This window comes from Ambystoma mexicanum, chromosome 4p (assembly GCF_040938575.1).
Source record: "Ambystoma mexicanum isolate Mex_15411 chromosome 4p, UKY_AmexF1_1, whole genome shotgun sequence".
Classification (NCBI taxonomy): Eukaryota; Metazoa; Chordata; class Amphibia; order Caudata; family Ambystomatidae; genus Ambystoma; species Ambystoma mexicanum.
Window position 1 is genome coordinate 1,173,936,574 of NC_090927.1, and position 24,919 is coordinate 1,173,961,492.

The 24,919-nt window shown below is 45.5% G+C and overlaps 1 protein-coding gene across 3 annotated transcripts in view; it reads right to left on the minus strand.

Annotated features, from left to right (window-relative positions):
• The window catches only part of LOC138453708 (solute carrier family 22 member 2-like), a 442,975-nt gene extending 421,873 nt beyond the window's left edge, over positions 1-21,102 (minus strand). For 2 of the 3 annotated variants that reach the window (XM_069606817.1, XM_069606816.1), the window contains exon 1: positions 20,600-21,102. In XM_069606817.1, the coding sequence (XP_069462918.1) occupies positions 20,600-21,016 (417 nt within the window). In that variant the 5' untranslated portion in view covers positions 21,017-21,102. The remainder of the gene's footprint in view (positions 1-20,599) is intronic. The other variant, XM_069606815.1, reaches the window with a different exon arrangement.
• Between the last annotated feature and the right edge of the window lie 3,817 nt (positions 21,103-24,919).

Genomic DNA, 24,919 nt, shown 5'->3' on the forward strand with positions numbered 1-24,919 from the left:
CTTTCAACAATTCCATAAGCACAATTCCTTGGGATACTCCCCAGCTCTTCTGGTTTGGTTATCTTTCACCAATTTCACAAAGTTCAGTTTTTTAATATCAATTCACACAAGGTTTCCTTTATATTCAATCACAAGCTTCTTTACAGGTATTTTAAGTGGCTTTTACATACGTAGGTGTCCTTGGTCTAGGTGCAGTTGTCAGACCACATGGTCCACCCATTACAGGTCACACAACTGACTGCTTCTTCTTTATATGCCCGTTGCCACTTTTTCAGCTCTACAGTGGTGCTTGATTTACTCTCATTTCATATCCTCATGATGTGCTGCACTTTCATATATTCTTATGGCTCTTGTCAATGCTTGTTCTCTCAAGCTACACAGTTACTTTATATCGTGTTGTGTGTGTGTGTGTGTGTGTGTGTGTGGGAGAGAGAGAGAGAGAGAGAGAGAAAGAAAGAGAAAGAAAGAGAGAGAAAGAGAGAGAAAGAGAGAGAAAGAGAGAGAGAGAGAGAGAGAGAGAGAGAGAGAGAGAGAGAGAGAGAGAGAGAGAGAGAGAGAGAGGGAGAGAGAGAGAGAAGAGACTTGTCATAGCCTACAGAGACCTGGGGTCTGACTCATTGGAAAAGGGAAATGGGGATACTGCGTCTCTCCCAAGGGTCCCTCGCCTCCACTCCCCAAGTCTCCTCCACCCAGGTAGTCCTCGCACGCATCTCCAACCCCAGGGTCAGGATCTGATAGCAACAGACTTTCCCTGGCCATCCAGGAGGAGGCTATCCAGTGAAAAGAAGTGTGATGACGCCTCAGATTCCTCACAGTGTATTCCTCACCTCAAACCTCTTCTGGAAAGCCCAGATTGAGTCAGCTTCCTGAGAAGTATCAATAGCAGCTATTATCAAGTTTGCACGTAGACATAGGGATAATTTTACTTCTGAAATAGAAATAGTATATCGGGGGAAGTTCAGAGGCACCATTCCCTAAACCAATTTCTGTAGGTCTGCTTAAGTTGTTTTTTTAACAGAAAGGGTCAACAAGTCATTTGTGTGGCGCAGTTGTCGTAAAAGTATGCCTTAGTTCCTTTTTTTAAGTTGAATAATTTCATCAAAGAAGTGTAAGCCATTGAATGTCAATTGCGGGTCCTACAGGCTGTTGTCCCTAATGAATACAGATACCAAAGTGTATGCTTAAATTATGCAAACAGGCTACTTACTACCCCTGGTGCCTTCCCTAATCCACCACTACCAGGCTGGTTTTATACTGGGTAGATCCACGTACCTAAACATCAAACGGCTGTTTAACATCATTGCTGGCATCTCCCCACAGCCTAAGCAGTGGCATTGGGCACTCAAAAGGCATTCAATATGGTATCCTGGACGTACTTGTTCACCATCCTCCAGAGGTGTGGCATGGGGGAACGTCTAATACTCTACATTAAACTTCTTACACATATCCCATTGCCATGGGCTGGACTAACGCGATGCAGTTAAAACCGTTCAATCTCAGCAGTGGGGACTCGGCAAGCCTGCCCGCTGTTGCCCATACTGTTTGCTTTGGTTTGAGCCAATAGCAGACCTGCTCAGAGCCCGCCACAGGAAGCGGGGAATTCGGATAACGGGACAGCCACAAATCATTTTGCTATACACAGATAACATGATGCTGTAAGTTAGGGATCCTCAAAACAACCTGGACCCTATAATGGAGGACATTACTCAAATTGGCAAGTACTCTGGACTCACAGTGAATTACGGTAAGTCTGAGGAATTACCTTTAACTGAGAGCACATTTCATCCCCAGCTGACCTTCCCTCTGCAGTGGGCACGGGACGGGCCTAAATATTTAGGGGGGACAGTTTCCACGGATAAAGCTACACTATTGGCGGACAACATTGTAGTCAATGCAGCGTTGCACACACAAAAATGAGCCAGTGGTCGTGGGTACCCATGTCACTGGCAGATTAGAACTGATCAAAATGATATTGGTGCCCAAATTCCTGTATCTCTTCGGACACATACCGGTATGGCTGGGTAAACAGTTTTTAGGAATCTTCATTATAGCATGTCCCGATTCGGTGCAGTATGGAAAAAGTGGGACGGCATGGTGCAACCATATAACGGGATCGGTTTAATAATCCAAACATGGAGGTGTATTGGCTGGCAGCCCAAGCGCAGTTTGCAACCTACTGTACAGGACTGACGGGGCTCCACCACATGTTAAGCTTGAAAGGGCAGTGCTGGTGGCTCCGAAACGGAAACAGTAATTCTAAATAGAACTTATAAAGATCATTGCTTATTTCACCCCATGCAGACGCCGCTGGGAGACTGCAGAGAACTCTTTGTGAAAACCAAGGTGGAGAACCCGTATTATCAATGGCTGCCATTGAAGACATTTCCTGACTAGTCCACTAGATGGGATGCCTTGTTGAAGTCACATTGGAATGAATTAGGATACCACACATTAGGGGATTTGTTCCCTGATGGGAAGTTCTTGACACTTCAGAGCTGGCGGGAGGGGCACATGGGTACACCAACAGAAATGTGGCAGTTCTACAGGATGAGAGCTGCAGTTTAGCAGCAGTGGAAATGCCATCCGATAGAACCCCCGTAAAGTGGACTGCTGGTCCTCATGTCCAACTCTTATGGGAGCCGTAGATTACTAGCCATTCTGTATCAAGGGATTATAGAGGGGATCCCGGTAGGGAGGGATGAGACACGTGAGAAACGGCCGGCAGAATTGGAGCTTTGCATAACAGATGGGCAGAGGAAGGATATGTGCAAGTTTACCAAAACAGTATCTATGAATATGAGGTTGAAGCTGATTCAATATAAGATCCTGCAAATGTTACACTATGCACCACGTAAACTGGGGAAAATATACGCTGATTAAGATAGCTGATGTCTGAGATGCGGGGAGGCGGAGGCAGTATATGTTCACATGCTATGGAGATGCCCGGAGCTGTGGTATTATTGGGTTCAGGTCCTCACAACACTGTCTACTGTGATTGGGAAACAACCGGAGAAATCTGCAATGTGCCTGTTGTTTGGGGCGTGGGGTGATGTCCCGGGAAAGGAGTTTAAGGTACTTTGGGAATGTTGGATGCATGGTGGCCAAAAAGATGTATCCTATTAAAGTCGAAGGACCGGCACCCGCCAAATGACCGTGATTGGCTACAAGATTTGACCTGGGTTAATGAGTGTGAGGACATGTATATAACAATGCAGCCGGCGACATCGAGCCCCAGAGACATATGGCTTGAGTTTGGACAGTTTTTGGCTAAGATTCAATTGTGGAATGCATTTATGATGAACCAAATCCTGCATGTATATTCACGTATGTCTAGTGAGCATTCAGCCTAGGATTGTCATGATTACTTTGCAACACTCGGTATGATCATCATGTTTCTGTAATGCTTGCTGAACAACATTTAAATAAAGTTTAAAAAAGGAAGAAAAAAAAAGACATGGAAATCATTTGTTTTTTGTTGAAATTGCCTCAGGGGAACATCTTTTTTCATGCAGCTCACAAGTTTATTAAGAAGCTCAGGGTAAGGATCAAACTCCCATAGGTCACCTAAATCCCCCTCTAATTTGCTATTATAACAAGCTACTGTCGTTTGATTTTAGATAGGTCTCGTAGCTCTAAGGTTGGAAATAAGGGGGCTAGGGTAGCGCAAGACATCTGGGCTTTTTTGGGGATCCATAAATCTTTCGTTAAATGCAAAGCAGAGTGATCACTAGCAGAAAAATACATGAATGTTAAGCTCTTAAGACCTTTCATATAGTTTTTGCAAGATGTAAATAAGATCTAAGGTAGAAGAGGAAGCACCCCTCCACCAAGTGGAGAAGGCAGGAAGACCATTATAAATGTTACCATTAGTCCTCATCAAGCCCCACAACTTCACACGTCTCACAATGCCTCTGCCTCGTATAGTTAAATTGTTTGTTTCCTGTTGAGGTCATTTGTCAGGGCTATTTACAATATCAAAACATGAAGAATTAAAGTCACCAGACAGAATTAATTTACCAGAACTCTCCAAGAATTATTTTTCAAAAATACTAGATAAACTTTCAATGAGTGCAACCTGTCTCACTCTCAATGGATTCCAGAAAAGGTGAAGACATTCACACTTATTATGCGTTATCAGAGAATTCCTTCTTATTTTGATAGCAAGTATATCATCCGTACTGTGAACCATTGTACTGATGCCACATCCCACTTTGATCTAATTGCAATCAATAGCCCACCAAAAGGACAGCCCTTTAGGCCCCTCTGGGCTGCCTTATGATACAGACTGTGCCCGTCTAGTACTGGTTTATCTTTAAGCTACATTTCTTGAAAGAAACCAGGTCTGAAAAGGTGTGTGTGAGCTCTGGTATTCCATGAAAGGATTGATAATGTGTAAAGATCAAACGCTCAATGTGTGATATCATTTGAAGAAGCAGAATTATGCAAGGCAGAGGAAACATTCAACCAATCAGGCTCTATTAATGAGACCGCTGTGTCCCACAAAGGTCATTCAAAAACATTCCTAGAGCTTTGAGTGTTTAAACTGCATTGGATCTTTAAATTCAAGTCCCTTACAGAGATGTTATTTTTTGTCAGGGGCTGATGGTGTTACCCAGAGTTAATATCTGCAACTATTTGATTTGTCTTTCTATAAATATCATAGCCACTTGTTAAAAATGATTATACCTCCTCCAATAATAAGTCTATAACCAATCTTGAATTAAAAGGTAAACAAACTAAACAATTTCTTGACTCTAAACAAATTCAATCTGATCAATGTCTTCTGAGGCCAGGGTCCTTAGTCTATGAATATCTTGAAATAGCTGGAGAACTGCCTGCCTATTCGGTATAATTTTCTCATGAGAGTCAAAGAGAAGTTTAAGATGTACATCATGCTGAATTGAGGGACTTTCCAAAAGAGACAAAGGCTTTCGCTTTCGTGGATGAGCTGAGATCAAATACTCTCGAGCGGGGATTTAGTAGCTGCAATCCTCTCTGCCTCCAATGTATAGAATTGAGAGGCAGGTAAATAAGCTATCCCTGAGGCACTTGGTGAATTGGCCAACTGTGGTGCAGGTGTATGATCATCTTCTATCTCATCATAAGAGTATGTTCATAAATTATAAAGATTACTTTTGTCCTTTTCCTGTTCCATGCTCTCCACAATTGGCTCCAAAAAGTGCCTAATTTGGCCTTATAAGTGGGAGGGGTGTGGCTACATGGCCATGGGCTCAGAAGTGTATCCCGAGAGCTCTTGCTGATCCGATATTGATCAGGCGTGCAACACATGCTATGAGATGCAGAACTGAAACCATTAAGCTATGAAAGCGGTGGGTAGGCGGCTGTGAAGTGTCCGATGTGAACCGCTTGTGCAATTAAGAACTAGCAGAAGGAGAAGTTCGGAAGACTCGGCGTATTGAAAAACCAAAATGGCACCCACACGCAAGTCAGACAAAGGCTCCTCGTAGATGCGCCGGAGAAATGACAAAGAGCTTGCTCTTCATGGAAGAAGACCCAGTGCATCATGTGCAGGTCGTGGAAGAGTAACATCAGCGTGGAAATAAAGGCATCAGATGCGCGAGCGGCCGCCCAAGCTGCGTGAAGCGCAACCGGCAGATGGAAATACATTGTAGCCAAGCAAATGCAAGTTAATAATGGATAGACGTGAGAGGAGTGATTCCAGTCCACTGCATGTGTCCCCGAGACAGCGACGACATTGAAAGCCTGAGGGAGGCGGTGAGCAGCTCGCAACCTAGGCGAGACACAGGGAACACTAGTGCTTTAATCAATATGCACCTGGAGACGGTGTCCCAGGAGTGAAGCTCACAAGGATGAAATACACCCCTGCACAGTGCCTAGGGCCGCCGTGGGACCACTACTATTGCATAAGCACACCCCGACGCGAAGCCTGAGCAGGCGGCCGAGGGCACGGAGAACAGGCGGTGCACTCTGACTGGGCGGCCGGCTCAGCGCCTGATTTAATTGAACAGAGAGCGGGCATAATGAAACGAAATGGAAAGCTGTCTCGCACCGACATTTACACAGTGCGGTTAGTTAATTAGAATACAAGATCACAAGATGGCTAATAACGTGGAACAGACTGGTGGAAACAGCGGCAAGCCACAGGACACTTTGCGTGCACAGTGGGTGTTCCATTTGAGACTGTGCTGAGGTGGCTGTATACCCTTACTATACATTTCAAGTTCAGAGACGGAGGGCACAGTTCATCACCACAAAGGCCAGACTACGCAAAGCGGGACTCAAGTATATGCTTATTTACCCAGCGAGGCTAAAAGTGATTTACAATGGCAAATCCCTCTTCTTCTAATCACCTGAGGAAATGTGAATGGATGGACAGGACACAGTTGCCTGACGAACCGGAGTCCGGCCAAGGACCTGGAAGAATTAGACAGAAGGGGTTCGAGTTGGCGACGCAACACAGAATTCAAGCAGCCGAGCAGTGATGTGGAGCTTCGAGATGTTGCATACAGAGACACTTACACGTAATGCTGGATATGATAGGTTAAACTTGCAAGAGCAGGATGGGAATCGCGGACATTCGTTAGTGGGAGCGCTAAAGTAGTTCCTACAACCGCCTCTTAAATAGTTGAGGGTCGAGTTTAGGGCCCGCCCGTAAGGCACCGGGAAACTAGTCTCATGACCAGGTGGAATGGAGCGGAAACAGCGTTATCCCAGCATGCATAGCATAGCGGGACAAGTTATGTTTGAAGTTATGTTTAAAGTGGGGTTTGTGTGGGAAGGAGGGAGGCGGGACAACAATAGGGAGCCTGTCACAGTTAATAGTGAACTGCATCAAACTCCTACTGAGGCTGGCCACAGGCTGGTGGCCTCACTAACTCTTCAACATGAGCTATGATGGCTAACACGGTCAGGATTATGACTTGGAATGTGAGGGGTCTTAATAACTATGTGAAACGTAAGAGAGTGGGCACGTAGATCCAGGAAAACAAGATTGGTATAGCACTATTACAGGAAACACCTAGATGGGAAGAAGCAGAAGAACCTGGAAAGGGCATGGGGAGGCGTGATGGTGGGCTTTACTTATTCGACATATGCAAGGGGGGTCCTTATTTGGATAGCCCCCAACATACCGTTCAAACTATTGGCAGCGAAAACCAACAACTAGGGTAGGATGGCCATAGTGCACGGACTGCTAGAAAACCGTCGGTTTTGCCACTAATCATGACGCCACAGTGTTCTTCAGATCCATGTACGTGAGATTGTGTCCATACAGGAACTGTACCTTGATTTGGGGAGGGGATTTCAATTGCACAAGGGACCCAAGCGGCCACCCCCCCCCCCGGCCAAAGTTTTGAACTCATTAGTGGACCATTTCTAATTGCGTGGCTTATGGAGGGCCGAGCATGGAGAAACGAGGGGTTATTCCCATTACTCAGCTCCATACAGAGTATATACCAGAATAGATATGTTTGCGGGTAGGGAAAACTGATCTGAATTTTCGGAATCGGAGTACCTGGACAGGATAATGTCGTATCACTCCCCCCCTGGTGGTGAGATGGAGAGTGTCCGCTCCAAGGCCACCAATTCCCATGTGGAAACTGAGGAGCGAAGCACTGCAAGACACTGCATTTGCTGAGCATGTCATAAAAAGCACTGATGAATTCATTGAAGTAAACGAGGGGAGTGTACAAAAGGTGGGCACAGTCTGGGAAGCATACAAAGTAGTTATCAGGGGAGAGATGATAGCGGAGTCGGGAGGGGTACAGAAGGTCCTCATGAGGGAATTGGAGGAGACAGAGAGAGAATTGAGGAGGCGCGGGGCGGAGGCCTCGATAAGTAAAGAGCATCTGGATGAGATGATTGCGCTAAAACAAACATGCCTAGCACAATGGGATAGGCTTGGGAAGTTTAATTATGCCAAGCATCTTGAGAGGAGCCATGCGCAGGGTGAGGACGCTAGCGTGGCTGTGCAGGCGGGAGACTGCCCAGTCTCCGATTTGCTCGGTCGGAAATGCGGAACTGGAGGAGGTATGCATGCAGGAGGGGATAAATGAGGTATTCTCTGTATATTACAAGGCATTGCATGCGGCCTCCCAGGGTGGTACAGAGTAGGGCATGGAGGACGTCCTTGACCAGATAAACCGTCCCAAATTAGATGGCCCCCAGGCGGAGCTACTGGAGGCACCCATAACACTGGAAGAGGTGGTGGTCACTATCAGATCCCTGCCGACTGGGAAGGCACCGGGGACGGATGGGCTCCCAAGTGAGTTTTATAAGGCATACGTTGATATACTGGTGCCACTGTTAGCCAAGGTGTACAACGAGTCGTTTGCGGATAGCATCTTACCCACAAGTATGAGAGAGGCCCTGATAGTACCACTGCTCAAACCAGATAAAGTAAGCACGGACTGTGGTTCCTACTGGCCACTGTCCTTATTAAACCAGGGTAGCAAGATCCTTACAGCAATCCTGGTGAGTAGATTCCGGCAGGTAATGCACACGCTGATCCACATGGATCAGACAGGGTATGTGCCCAGAAGGAACAACTCGGAGAATTTAAGACGGCTTCACCAGGTGCTTTACAGCACATCAGATAGGCCTTCGCAGGTTGCAGTTGCCTCTATAGATGCCACAAAGGCATTTGATTCAGTGCACTGGGATAGGCTCTATGCCACGATGACAAAGACGGGGATTGGCCTGCAGCTACACGGAACCAATGGCCAGGGTCAAGACGGGAGGTATGCGCTCAGGGGCATTGCAGCTATACAGAGGCACTAGACGGGGGTGCCCACTGTCCCGATGTTAAATATTTTGGCAGTGGAGCCCATGGCAGCATACCTGAGGCAGGAATACGGAGATGTGGGCATAGACAGAATAGGGCACGTGATATCCATGTATGCAGACAACATACTGCTATAAGTAAGAGACCCTGAGATGAATTTGCCATACATATTGGAGGTGCTTGACCAGTATTAAAATAAACAAGAAGAAATCATGTTTGTTCCCTTTGGCGGCCACAGCAAAGAGAGAGGAGGGGAACTTGCCTGATCTCCCTCTGCCCTGGTGGAGGACCTCCTTTAGATATCTGGGTATTAACATGAATAGGGACCGCTATCAAGAGCATGTGGATAACACGGTGCACGCCAAGACGGGACTAGTCGCTTCCATGGGATTCTGGCGTAAATTATTAAAAATTATTAAAAAGGGTGGCATTACCACGACTTATGCACTGCTTTGCAAACATCCCATACAACATTCCGGGGTGTTTCTTTCGAAAACTGGAGTAGTTGTGCAGGGGGTTCCTGTGGCAAGACGAGCGCAATAGGGTAGCTCTGAGTACACTTCAGAGGCCGTACAACCAGGGGGGGACTAAAGGTACTGAACTTTGAGCTTTATTTCCTGGCGTGCCAACTGCAGCACGTTGTGAAATGGATGGCAGAGGAACCCACAATAGAGACAGCGCTACTGCAGCCCTCATTGTGGCAACGTGACCTGAGAGACCTCCTCTGGGCTCCCGCGAAGGAGCGGCATGAGAGTCTATACCTGGTGAAACTGGGCACTCTACTCTGGCACAGGGCCTGTAAGGTCATGGGGATGGCGAACCCACTCTGTCCGAAGATACCGATAGTCGCGGTTCTAGGGTTTAGTGAAGGGGATAGGACCATGATAGAAACAAGGTGGCAGACGTGGAGTGGCTACGGTGGGGGATTTGAGGAACGAAGGAAGGTGGAAAACGTTTGAGGAGTTACGTGAGGAGGCTAGGATACAAGCAGGACAGTTCTTGTTTCATAACACGGTTCTGGGGGTGCCACGCAGAAGGTGGCCAAATGTTATGGAGGGGGATATTGAAAGTGATGATATCGAGATGTTGCTTACAGTGGCGGAAGGCAGACACACAGTGTCCAGAATTTATGAGATTTTGTTAAACTGCACCTCACGGGCTAAGCTGAATTGTAGAAGCAAATGGGGGCGGGAATTGGGGAAGACATTCGATGAGGAGTGGGGGGAGATAAAGCGATATCACAAGTCGGTATCCCGGAATGCCAGACTACAGTTAATACAAAAGTACATAGTGCAAAGGGCATACCTCACACCTGCTGTTATCTCTACATTCAAAGGGGCTGGGAAGCAAGAGTGCCCCAAATGCAGGGGGGAGGAGACAGGCCTTACACACATGTTCTGAGGGTGTCCGGATATACTGGGGTTCTGGGGGAAGATAGCAGCCAAAGCGGCCCAAGGGGGCATTAACCTAGATGTCAAGACACCGGAAGCATGCATGTTGGGGTTATATAAGAGGAATGCGAAAGATAAGCCACTGATGAAACTCAAAGACTTGATGTATATATTGACCAAGTGCAGTATAGCCATGGGATGGAAAGATACGACAGAACCAAGTGTGCACAGATGGTGGAAAGATTTGGGAAAGTGGTGCACAGCGGAAACAGGGGTGTGGAAAAAGGCACTCAAAATGCAAAATACAGAGACTGGAATAGACATACAAAGATGGATAGCGTTAACGGTAACGTTGTTCGCAAATGTGGGAGGGGAAGAAAGTGAACAGCAGAGGGAGGAGGTAGATGCAGTAATTATACTTGATTGACTAATTAACATGGAGGCTACGAGGGGGGGTGTTATATAGCAGCAGTAGTCAGGATCGCTAGAAACATATATATGTTGTTTAAATGTTCTGTATTACATAAGGGCATGTTTCCCTCTGTGGTGGTTGTGGTTATGGCATATAAAACTTAATAAAAAATAAAACATAAAAAAATGTGGCCTTATAAGGATCGCTTGGCAACCTAATCAAGAGAGTTTTGGGTTTTCGATATCAACTTTACAAAACAAGAATCTTGTGTAGTAGTTGTTAGATCAATGGAATCTTATTAATTTCGTCTTTTTCTCAAGTTATTCTGCTTAGTCTGTTTTTTCAATTTGGTTGGTACATCTGGAGGGTTATCTGAAGATCCCCTGGTTATTGTTGCAGAAGAAAAAAACCTGAACGTGTACGGTTTAGCTTCCACAGAGGTAATCTAGCTACGTCATTATGATGGGGAATGGGAAGCCTCAGGTACAGAGCAAATATTCAGGGACTTTCCTGATGTTTCCTTCACTACAGTTTTTACAGAGATCGCTTGAGCACAAATATACCCCTCCAAAAATACCATCTTGGAATTAATGATGTTAAGAAGGGACTTAAGATCCGAAAGCTTGCCGTTAATGAATGTTTTCATACAGTTTAACTAGCAAGTCGAGCACAAAGTTCAGTGCAAACAATGAGTGGGACCAATCTGGCGGACTTGATTCAATAGCCCCAGTAACTGAGGTGAATTTAAGGTTGTAGGAGAGTGGTTGTATGAAAATGAAGAGGGATTGCAGCCTTTTGAAGTCTCAGTATTGAATAATGAAGGTGATAGCAGTAGAGGATCATTCAGTACATTAATCAGCTAGGAAGACCCTTGGAAGACCCCTTAAAAGAAATGACTAAGTCTGGCAACTGCTGTTTAGCCTCTGTGACTTCCCCTGAAATCTGTTCTGTTGATAGAGATCATGAATCAGAAATTTCAACTGGATCTTGATTCAAATAAATATTTTTATCGTGGATCAGATTAATCAGGCAATCAGCCTCATCTGCTGCTACAAAAATTGATTAATCACCCAGACTGGAAAGAAAGTCAGCGATTTTGCACTGGATCAATTTAAGGATCCTGGGGTTTTAGAGCCTACAGAGGTTAATTGCGTGACTTTCAGTACTGATTAATCAGCTTCCTGATCGACACAAAATTCACTCTTAGAGGTGTTCGGCATATTTAGTGTAGTTGGTCCCATCTTTTACTTTGCAGGACGTACATCTAGGGCTGAGCATGTGACACTAGATAGTTAGGCTGGTGTTAGAAGGAGTGTGATTCAAAAAAGTTCTATTACTGTGCAACCGTTTTATGAGTCAAACAATCAGAGCTTGATTATTCATACTAGATTGTTTTATGCACATTTCTATTTCAGCTCACAATGCTGCCTGCTACTGCCAAAGACTGCTAGAGACTGCACTCTGTGAGACACTTAACGCCTAGTAGTGGTTTTTATGTGTTGGTGCAGCAGTAAATGGCGCCATGTAGAAACACACTCCACGGTTAAATGATCTTGTTCCAGAGACTGCACTCTTTGAGACGCTCCATGCCAGCTAATGTTTTTTAAGTGTTGGTGCAGTATGTCACATTTCCAGGGTATCACCAATCGGTAAAGTACCAAATTCTTAGTTGGTGAACAATTTTCTCTTCATGAGTTTAGAAATTCAAGTTAAATAACTTTTATCCGCACCATGGACATAATGTCATTGGTATTTTGAAGTTGCTCCACATCTATTTTATTTGAATTTTTTGTGCTGGCCATAACCAGAGGGTCTCGACTCAAAGCACCGTGCAAAGTTCAAAGGTTAAAATGGTGGGAGGTGAAACAGAAGTTACTAAATGTTTTCAGTATAGGATAGAAAGATTAGGATACACAAGTGGTAGCAGATGAGATTGAGGGTAGGGTTATGTGTGGGGAATCAGGAATGTTTTGAGGCTCTTTCTGATAGTGGTGATGGAGGGTGCAGTGCAGATGTGAAGAGGTAGGGTGGTCCATTCCCTGGGTGCATAGTGGGTAAATGCTTGTTTTGTGCACATGTAAGTTTGCAGAGTGGAATGTGTAGGAGATGCTGGCATACTTGTCTGGTGTTTGTGCCTGTGATGGGTTTGAGTTTGTCGTGAAGGTAAGATGGGGTTTTATGGTGGATGGCTTTAAAAACAATGTAAACTCCTTGGATGACAATTATTTGGGGTATGGAAAGCCAGCAGAGCTGGGTGAGAGATGGGGTGATGTCCGAATGTTTTGGTAGGTGGAGGATGAGTCTGGCTGCCGTGTTCTGTATAGCTTGCAGGGGGGCAAGGGTGCTGCTGGAGAGTCCAGCGAGGAGATAATTGCTGTAGTCCAGCTTGGATGACTGCTTGCGGAAGTCATCAGTAGGAAGGATGTGTCTGATCTTTCATAGGTGTAGTTGTAGATTGCATGTTTTGGTGACAGCAGCTATGTGGTGTGTGAAGGAAAGGTGGGGGTCAATGGTGAAGCCAAGGGATTTCACAGGTGTGGAGAGTGATATGTGTGGGGTGTCCATGATGAGTACTTTGCTCTAGGGCTCGGTTCTGGTTTTTCTCTGGGGGGCAGATGAGAAGGTATTCCATTTTGGAAGGGTTGAGAGCTTGAGGAAGTGGGAGGCCATCCAGGTGGTGATTGTGGAGAAACAGCTTTTGATTAAGTGGAGTTGTGAGGAGGATGAGATTTGGAAGTATATGTGTGTGTCATCTGTATACTGAGAGAAATGTATGTTGTGTTTGAGAAGGGTCTGTCCAAGGGATTCAACATATAGGTTGAAGAGGAGTAAATACATGGAGGAGCATTGCAAGAACTTGTACTTGACCTAGGTGGGGTTGGATCGAAAAGGGGGCATGGAGACAAAGTGTGTCTTGTCAGTAAGTAAGGAGGTGAATCACTTGAGGATGATGCCTGAGAGTTTCATCCTGTGGGGCAGGATGTTGAGTAGAGTGGTGTGGTGTGGTCGCTGGTGTCACATGCTACAGAGAGGTCGAGGAGTACGAGTAGTGCTGTGTCCTTTGACAGTGATGTGAAGTGTAGCAGTCTCAGTCATGTTTCGAGGTCTAACGGCAGATTAGAAGGGGTTGAGTAGATTGTGGTGATGTATTGTTGAGTTGGGTAGCAATGACACGTTCAATGATTCTGGTGAGGTATGGCAGGATAGTGATGGGCAGTAATTTCTGGGTGTGGGGTCGAGAGTTGATTATTTTTAGGAGGGCTGACATTTTTCCAGTTCTGAGAGCAGGGTGAATAGTATCATGTGAGAGACAGCAGTTGATAATATTGAGCGCATGGGGAGTGAGGGCGGTGATGCAATTGGATGCATCTTGAGGTGGGCATGCATCATTCAGATAGCGTGCAGGTTTTGTTTTGGTAGTAAGGGTGATGAGGGTGTCTGCGTCATTTAGGGGCACTGATATAATCATGGGATAATTACTACTAATTACTACTAGGAGAGACAAGAACTCCTGGCCTCTTGGACTCATAAGTGAGCTGTCACCCTCTACTACACATCATGACACATGCAAACACTAAATCGAGGTACAGGCTGGGGAAATGTAAGGACCATCAGACAGACAACATTGAGGAGGCTGTTTGTCATGTGACCAGGCTCTGCCACTCAGTTGCTCCGCCCATCACCAGTTTTCACACCTTCCAGACATCTACTTAAGGACTCCAGTCCAGCTTCAGGCAGATATCACTGAGGAGGCTGCTGACCAAGTGTCAACCTCCCTGGGTTCTTCACCAGAATCTGAGAAAAATTCTTCCTCCTCGCATGAACTACTGGAGCTCAGCTGCGACTTCTTCTTCCTTCACCTGGTCCGGTAGTCCTTTTTTTTCTGAAGATAGGGTCTACCCCGAAAGGAAGACACAGTGACTACCTACGCAGCTAGCAGACCTGTGGCCCCTCTCCCGGGGAAGCCACAATAGGGGAAAAATTGTACATTACTGTATATAATTATATATTACGCGAACAGGAGCAAGCTCCTTGCTCCCCTGTCCTTGATCTCTCCCTGTTCATATCTGCTTGCTGTAATATTGCTGATATCTGTCTACTCTTCCTGCCTCTTCCTGTACTTGCAATTAGCCGAGCATATCTGTAACCAAGCTCGGCGCATCTCTGTACCTTCATCTGATTTCTATGTACCTGTAACTAAGTTGAGCATATCCTTGTCTGTTTGCGCCCTGATACTCCAGGGTATGGCGCGCTATACAAATAATAAACTAAACTAAACTAAAAAGCCTATGTAAGCATAAAAAAACCCTTATGCTTTGCTGAAGAAGTAGATGGTGTAATCCTTGGGAAGGTTTTGAGCAGCGTTCTTGTCCGGAATGGTAGCCAAGAGGAGGGCAGGTTCTGGTCTGGAGGTGTAAGGAGAGCACTCCTAAACTGGAGAAGCTAGGTAGCGAATCCCTGGCACAGGCAATGGGGAAGCACGGGAGAGAACCCTGTGCTGGGGGGCCCACAGCAAACAGCTGCAGAATGCTGTAATCCAGGAAACAGCAAAGGGAGAGGTGGAGGCGAAGAGCCAGAGTAAACCTGAGGCGAGCGAGAAAGAGAGCCAAGCAGCGAGCGAGAGCCTAGACCGGAGCCCGGAAGGCAGGGATGCTGCTCGAGAGAGAGAGAGAGAGAACCAAGAGAGGGAGAGGGAAAGCAAGGGAACTGCGGACCGGCAAAGAGAAAGGCAGAGCCATGAGGGGCAGAGCCTGGAGCCGGCATGGAAAGGCAAGGCGGATGGAAACAAAGCTCAAAGAGCGAGCGGGACAGAAATAACAACAGCGTCTAACCCACAAAGAAGGTTACTGGGTTGCAACGCGCTGACTGCCGGGAGGAGTGTGGCTTTGAACCTTGTGGTGGCGGTTCACTAGATCGCGGAGCGCGGAGAAAGAACATAATGGGCAAGTCTAATGGAGGCGAGTCCTTCACTGATTCCCTAGGCGTCATCTGCAGGGGCGCGTGACACCATGTGACCAGTTTTGCATCTTCCGAACACCCTCTTTTCCTTTGCAGCTGGTGAGCAGATGCAAGTGGATCTTGGTCATGTGACCTAAGCCCCACCCACCTGCTTAGCCCTGTCCCTTCCTTTTCTTTCTTAACTCTTATATCAAGAGCATGTCTCATCCGGCCATCCCGGAGTGAAGGGCAGATGAATGAAAGGGCAATTCCAATTTGAACCTGTTAGGACTGGGAGGACCCAGGACCAGAACCCTTGCTCCTCCAACATCAGGTAAGCTCCCTCAAATATGTATTTCACCTTTCTGTCCCCACAGCCCATCCCTACAATCACCAACCATCCTGCTCACCAACATCATTATGGACACCCCATTCAGCAATCTCACCTGTATCACCATAGACACCCATCAGCACTCCATCATCTACAAATACACAAAAAGTGATGCTTGACGATGTCTGCTCAGCAAACAACCATGCAGCAGTTATAGCCAACCTCATCACCACACATGACACTTGGACGCCATCTTCATTACCGAGACCTGGATGATAATCACCTGCACCCACATCCTAGATGTCCTCATCTCCAATGGCTGCAGAATTCTACAACGAAACCGCCGGGCAAGATGGTGGGAGGCCCCGCCATCAAGGCATCATGGCCATTTACCCAACTGGATGTTGCCACTATTGGCTTGTTTGAAAATCTTTCATGCCACGTCCCGTTCTCCCCAACGGACAAAGTCACTTTTCATCTCATCTTCAGACCACCCAAGCACAATGCATCCTTCATCGAAGACTTGACAGACTTGATCAACACCATGTGTCTCACACATGCCAACATCTTCCTCAGTGACTTCAACATCCCTGGCAACCCAGCGACCAAGTCAATGAAGCAAGATCTCCACTGCCTACTGAACACTTTGAATCTCACACTTTACACAAAAGACCCAACTCACAGGAAAGGCAATATCCTTGGCCTCATCATCACCACCTTGCCCAACCTCCATCACAGTCCTCCAAACCCACTCGACTGGTCAGACCATCTGGCAATCCCCTTTGACATTAGTCAGAAGAGACCAGTCAGGCAAACAAGCCTTCAGAACATTTAAGATGTTCCCAGTGGAGGCCCTCACTAAAGACTTCACCAAACTGCACTTTACATGGCTGATCTACCTCTGACGAACCAGGACTCTGACTCGCTCTCCAAGAACTCAACACCACCCTCACAACCAACATCAACTGCCTTGCCCCAGTGAAATAACGCATCCTGAAGCATAAACCTTCCACAACATGGCAAACCCAAGAACTCAACGTCAACAAACGAACCATCAGAAAACAAGGAAAGACTTGGCAAAAATCCTGCAGCCCATCCAACCCTGCCCTGCTCAAGGAACTCTGTGCAACACACTGAGGACTGATCACCACTACCAAGTCCAACTATAATGATAACACCATAGCTAAGGCCAACAGTGAAAGGTTTGCCATTTCAAAGACATCAGGCACCACATCAACCATCTGCCCAACCCACCCGTACTAAACTCAATCAAAAAATCCACCACCATGAACTCTTTCTTAATCAACAAGATCAGCATGAGCCACCAACCACAACTACCTGAACAACTTTCAAGACACTCACTATGGAAGACCTCACTGTCACCATAGCATCCCTCGAGGCCACATCGTACACGGACATCATCCTGCCTGCTATCAGTACTCAAGAACCTTCTGACTGAAGCACTCCTTCCTTACCTGACAATCATCAACAGTTCCCTAACTAAAGCACATTCCCCTCGACCCTCAAGACTGGATAAATCCTCCTCCTTCCCAAGAAACCAACAGTGAACCCTGATGTCCTCAGCAACTACCGCTGCATCACCATCTTCCCTTCCTAGGTAAGATCCTTGAAAAAGCAGTAATCATGCAACTCCTCCAACACATCGAAGCCAACAACCTCCTTCAGTCCTACCAAACTGAACAGAGACCCAGATGCAAAACAAAAATGGCTACCATCAAGGTGATTGACGATGCCCTTAAAATCCTTGATAATGGCAATCCTTGCCTCCTGGTTCTCCCTTGACCTCTCAGCAGCCTTTTACACAGTACACCATTGAACACCCACTGACATTATACATCGCTGAATGGGATCAACAAGAACATCCTCAGGTGGTTCAAATCATATCTTGCTGATAGCCACCAGTTTGTACAAATGGATTTCTCCAGATCACCATCTCTAACCATTACCTATGGAGTCCTGCAAGGATCCAGCCTCTCCCCGCATTCTGCAATCTTTACATAGAACCACTTGGAACCCTTCTTGCTCCACACAACATCCACATCCACCAATACGCTGATGACATGCAACTCTACCCAAGATATCCTCCATCGAAGACATCCACAGGCGCATGGTCTGCCACTCATTGATCCAATTGTGGATGTCCAGTGCTTACCAGAAGCACAACCCTTCCAAGACTGAATTCCTACTCCTGACCAACAACACTGAACAGCCTGACATGCAGACCTGGCTCTCAGCTATGCACCTCTAGTGCTTAATACCCCATCTGGACACCTGGGTCAAGTCCCTTTCGGTTCAACATCGATGGAAAACTCTGCCTCGAAACGCACATTGCAAGAAAAACACAAATGACTTGGCACTAACTTCATGGGAGCTCAAATCCAACACCTCTGGAGGTCTGCTGGTTGCAGACCCCTAAATGAATCACCATGACTCGGTGTTAGGCTTTCATTTCTCTCAAATGCAGTGTGGTAGGAGTGGCCTTGGCTCACTTCAATTGAATAAAATGTACTAAAAAAAAAATAATATGCGAAAGGTCAGGGAGCCCCTCTACCGAGAATGAACTCTGCCAAATAACCTTTTCTCTGGGTAGGTTCCCCACTCGTGAGGGTCTACAAGCACGTTTTAGCTCACTGCATCTTTCACAGAGGAGAAATATCCATTTGCATATCAGTCCGGTCCCACCCACTTGGACGGTCCAGCACCGAAATGCTAGGCAATTCTCCTCTGAACAAGAGTACCAACAGCAACCCCAGACACAGCCTTGTTGGGCCTCCTCATTGAGGTGAAGACAAGCCTCTCTAAGGTACAATGAGCAAGGGGTCAACGTCTGGATTACCCTTAGCTACCGAAACACGTCTCTGGGGTTGCTGATGGTACTCTTGTTCCGAGGAGAATTGGCTAGCATTTTGGTGATGGACTGCCCTTGTCCGTGTGACAAAGACTGATATGAAAATGGTTAATTCTCTTCTGTGAAGGGTGCAGTGAGCTAAAACGTGGGTGAAGACCCTAATGATTTGAAGAAATTCCATAGAACCAGGTTTTTGACCCATGTTCGTTCTCAGTAGAGGGGCTCCCAAGCTCCTTTTCAATTTTGTAAAACTTGGGGTTTCACCCTAAGTAACCAAGGGTTATCCATACGTGGACCTCTTGCTCACTGTGCCCTAGAAAGGCTCAGCTTCTTCTCACTGAGGAGGCCATCAAGGCTCAAACACGTGCCTGGGTTTGCTGATGGTATTCTTGTTCAGCAGAGAATTGCCTAGCATTTCGGTGCTGGACTGGCCTGGTCCGTGTGAGAAAGACTGATAGGAAAATTGATATTTCTCCTCTGTGAAGGGTGCAGTGAGCTAAAACGTGGTTGTAGACTCTCCTGGGTGAAAGAAATTCGGTAGAACAAGGTATTTGACCCATGTTCGTTCTCAGTAGATGGGCTCCCGCACTCCTTTTCAATTTTGTAAAATAAAACTAACGCCCAGAACTGAAGCAGGCAGTTCCCTGGTGACATGGAGTCTTAATGGGACAAGGAGTTCCTGGTAAAAAGGGTAATGGTAGGAGAAGGAAAACAAGTGTCAGGGTTTGGAGCCTGATATTGGCCAGGTCACAAAAGATAGATCAGTCGTTGACCCAGCTATTGCCTTGCCCAAAACAATGGGCCTCATTACACGGACAGCGGTAAGGGTTTACCGGTACCGGTAAGAGCACCGGTACCAGTAAACACTTACCGCCTTACTACGAGGTCCCTTTGCGGGTTGGTACTTTAACGCCTGCTGTTTAGCAGGCGTTAACAACCAACCCGCAAAGGGACCAGGGTGCTAATTACAGTACTGCAATTTGCGGCACCGTAATTGGCGCCTTCCCCATTCCCCTAGAGCCCTATGGGGCAAAAATGGGAATGGGGAAGGGGGAATTACCGCCCCGCCAACCTTGGAATAGGGCGGTAATTCCCCTTTCCTCCAAGGCGGTGCCAGTATTTTACCAGCATGGACCAAGGTGCTAATTGCACCTTGGTCCTCCGCCTACCGTGTAATGAGGCCCAATGTCTTTTGCAAAGAGGGGACAAAGCGGGCGTTGGCCTAAGTCATAGATCTAGCACAAATAAGTATATTGTGAAGGATGCATCAGAGGTGGGGTAAATGGGATAAAACAACAAGTAGGTTGGGCGAAAAAAATGGCAAATAACTAATGAAACCGCTATCCCCCTACCCCCGCCCCCTATTCTCGATCGTCCAATCAATGTATAAGAATCTGAAATCAATGAACTGGCCATGGCAATATCAGGGCCAGCAGAATCCTACTGTCATAATACAGTGATGGCAAGCACATTTAATGCTTAAACAATGTTGATCTTTCCTCAAATTCTGTAGCCGAGACAAAGTTCGTTTGCAAAACAATATGTGCAGTTTGCCCACAGTACAAAGCAACACAACGGGCACATAATATCACCGGCAATTATTTATTTGAAAATGGGCGTTACTTTTATTTGACTATAACAAGGTTTAAAATGGGCGCTATACTTATAACTGTAAAACGGTTTACAATAATGGTTTAACTGAGCCCGAAAAACGAAAAACAATATCTGCTATTCTACTCACTACATGGGTTGTAGTGAACCAAACGAATAAGAGAGAGACAATCTGGGTAGTGTGCTTTTTGATTGGCTCTTAAAGTGCTGGCATCATACATACTCATTCATAAATGCTAACAAAGAATATGGAAAAAGATGCTTCGAATCAAATTTGGCTTACCTCGGTCACAATAGAGGACCCGGAAGTATTGTACACCCAGCCATCCGTGCAGGTCGTGAGCTGTATGGAACTGCGGTTGTAACTGGTAAAATGGGACAGCGGGTCGGTGCAGCCGAGAGCAGTATCATTCCAGTCAACGTCATATCGCCTGCACTGGCTCTCGAACCAAGTCTCATTGGATCCGCCCAGCCCTGGAACTGTCAAACGGATCTCCTCATCAAGGCTCCAATCACATCTCGCGCTCAACTCGGAAACTCCCGGGGCCCTGCACCGATGTTTAGGGACAAGGCCGAAAAACACGATGCCCACATACACAGGACTGAATGCAGCTGAAATAAAGCACAGAATGAAAAACGTTTGTTTCTGAAACAGGTTAAATTCTCCAATATGCTCCAAGAGGTCATCAAATGTAGGCATGATATCTTTTGCAAAATTGTTTTTTGTTTTGTTTTGTTTCACCCCTTGGTCCTTCCGGGTATGCGGAACCCTGGACAGTACGAAAGGAATATACATGCTTTTGAAGAAGTTGTACAAGTTAAAACTCACTGGTTTCACAAATCAATAATAACTTTTCAACGGCGTTGCCAACTGTAGACAGAGGTGGGTGCACATGAGGGACAGAGGACCTTGACCATGAGGATTCACCCATCAGCAGGAAAACGTTAACTAACTCATCTGTAAACCCTTGAATAAAAGAAAAAAAACGACAAATGTGTCTAGTGCACCACACCTCCATTCAAAGTATAGTGCATGCATTTTCTATCATTGGTCATATCTGCCCCAGAGAACAGTCCAGTTCCATTTTTGAATTCGCTCCTGCGTTGTTTCTTTTATCGGTACCCTGGCTACTGGTTTCAGAGGCATTTTATTTTTAAGCAGTGGAAATTCCTTTATTTGTTCCGCGAATCGCTTGCAACCCAAAGTCAAAAGTCCCATATTTCGCAACTAGATTTCTTAGTAATGATTTCATAACAATTCATCTCACAATGTCCTCCATGGATGACCCAGTTGTCCCGAAATCTCAAAGGTATGTGCACATCTCTCAAGTGTTATGATTTTTATTTTTTGAGTAATCAGTAAAAACATTGCATATGGGTGGATAGCTCAGAGGTTAATTGCTCGCCCCTGACAGGGGGCCAGTCTGCACATCAGAAATACTAATTCCGGTTTCAGTCAGACCTTCATCCTTCTGACATCGCTAAACTGGTAGCCATTACATTGGGAAATCATCACTATATAACTGCGCCAAATCAATGCCTGGTTTTATATTAATAATGCATAAATATCAGTTTCAAAGTAGTTGCTCAAGATCAAAATTCCAAAGTAAAGAGTATTAAAACAAGTTAGGTTTGACAAACCAACAGCCTTTTGGTAAATTGCTCGTTATTGCTTTGTTTAGTGTAATTTCAAAACAGTACTACTGTTATTTAAGCAATGCTGCTGCATTCCAAGTGTCTTTACCGGGTCGTGTGTGAAGTGAAGGCTTTGAACGCGGGTCAATGGATTGTTCCATCAGGCAATCGCCCAAAGAAGGGGGCATTATTTCTATTAGAACCTTCCACTTAATGAAGGTGGAGTGTTGAGTTTAAAACAAGGAAAGACAAAGGAGAAGCATTGGAATGTTGGGACAGAAGACTAATACCAGCCAGCCCTATCCTCTCATTCCCCTACACCAACCCCAATTTTGCGTTGCTCGGACTTCTAAATTATGCGCCGGGGCATTACCTGACCAGTAAGGCCCCCCCGCTCGGGTTATATGACTTAATTATTGACCTTTGCCACAGCCAAATGGCTGTACCCATGGGTGCCAGCTTCTCCAATTTATTGGTGGAGCTTAGGCAGTGATGTGAAATCACCAAAATGGGAGGGTTATTGAAAGTAATATCATTTGACTAATGACCCAGATGACCCCATAGGAAGTGACATCACTGAATACATTACTATAAGTTACGAAAAGATAAGACTTAGAAAGACAGACACAAAGTATTGTTAAAAAAAGGTGAATGCATACATATATTTCTTTCTTTAGATGTTCTATAAGGTAGAACAGTACTATTATACTATATAACAAAAGACCAGATGTATGTTTGTCCGAAGCCATCATGCACCAGCTTCGCCTGTTACCACTGCTAGAGGGAGCAGTTGCCATACGAATACAATAATAAGACTTCAAGTTCATCTTCAGGCAAACACAATCAATAATGATAACATACAATTAGCAGCATAAAAGGCCCAATACAGGGATACCATTTTCACAGTATACTCAAGTTGCATACAGTATGAAAATATATACATTGAAAAAAATACATAAAACAGAAATTCATTTGATTAAGGACTATTTCTCCAACAGAATAGATAACTTTTTCCCCCATAGAGAGGGTTTCTGTAAATACAATTATTTTCAGCATATGACGCCTCCACAATGCCTCTATTAACACTCTGAAAATGTCTTTCTCGATGCACTTTGGCCTGTGTACATGGGCTGTTCCATTAATTAGTAATAATAATATTATTGCATGATAAAAGGAGCAACACTGTAGTCTATGAAACTGGGTACAAGTGAGTCTACTTGTTAAATGCACACAAAATAAAACAATTCCGGCAGATCCATCTTTCGTCACTAAGGAACATATTGCATAGTGATACATTTTCTCAAGGTGACAGTTTGGTTAAACCAGGAAGCCAGCACTGTTTCCCGGTTATGCCGTTTGAAATATAGCTTGGACAACAGCTCCTCCCATCTTAGCGTAAGGCAATGCTTTTTGCTTAGTGGTCTTCAAATACTAAACCATTACAGAGTTTTATGAATTTGACTTATAAAGCACCCAACTACAGTGCAGACTAACCCTTCAAAAGTACAATCTGTACAGGAAGATGTTAGGCAAAGTAAACTGGATTTTCTCTAAAAGAGCAATAGAGCACAACAGAGCATGCCCATCTTCAACTTGAGTACAGTGCAATCTGGGAAAATAGTTGGAATAAAAATCCATCTTGGTCATTTTCCACAGTACATCACCCAATGCTAGGAAGGAAAGCGTTTGCGTTTGTGTTAAAATCCATGAACTCCACTGATTGCTCTTAAGTAACTATTTGAGCTACTCCCCCATGTTATTTAACAATTGTTTAGCATTGTGTATTCATATATTGAAAAACACTGTATACAATAACAGGCAAGACAATGAAAGGTAACATAGCTTAGTTGGTTACAGATCTGCTGTAGAGAAGTCTGTAAACTCTATGGTACAGGTACATTTTGGTAGGTCTCACCGGGTGCTTCAACTTTTCAAGCACATTCAAACACGGTTCAGTAACTATAAAACCTATAAGCACATGGATTCACGCGCTGGTCTTGGAAGCAAGACCGCAGAGCAACAGAGGTTCGAATCCTGATTCCGCACTTAGAAACCAAACTTGGGTATGGTATTAGGCATGTTATAAAAAAACAATAAAAGAAATAAATAAATTACCTCATTCCAAACATTTGGTCTTGAGCAGCAGCCTAAAATCATTAACTTTCCTTTTTATTTGCACAACTACATATGTTATTATTAGCCTTATAGACCTCAGGAAGGGTCATGATCGTGGGAAAACAAATCTTCCCCAATGTACAGCCATTGGCTTCACCTGGGGAAATAATTTGGGAGTGGGTAACTGTCCCATGATCATGAGATCTCTGTTGGTCTAGAAGACTCAACTAATAACCAGTAGAGACAATGTAGACTATCCTGACTATTCTCAGGATGAGGCAAAGGCAATCATCGGTCTCTCTGTGATAGGCATATCTGAACCAGAATCCTAAAATAACATGTTGAAGGCCAATGCAACTATTAAAATTCACAGTCTGGCAGAGTCTGAGGAGTGACCAGTAACTCTACTATTTTCTTTCTTTGTGGGAGTGACTTTGTTTGCAGTTCATCAAAACCTGCCTCTCCCCGCGGAGCGGGCGCGGAGTCTGGCAGAGTCTGAGGAGTCCGAGGAAGTCCGTGGAATTCGGGACTCTCCTCTTGGCTCCTGGTTTGCTTGACTCCCTGTTTCATCGCTGTCTCATCTCCGCCTCATCGTCTGTTGTCACGATGCGAACAAATGTCACTGCGGTGCCGGTGAAAAGAACGATTGTGGGCGCTTCCATGAAGACCCGAGCCCAAAGGAAGCGTGCTCGCGACCCGGTATGTCCCGATTCGGAACGTTCGTGGCTTTCAGCGGAGTCTTCAGAGGCGCCCCTGACACCGGACGCCGTCCCCGCTGTTTGCGTCCAGATTCCGAATGAGGGGGGGCTCTTGTTGCAGCCGGCCCCAAACTCGACCTCTACAGACAACAACA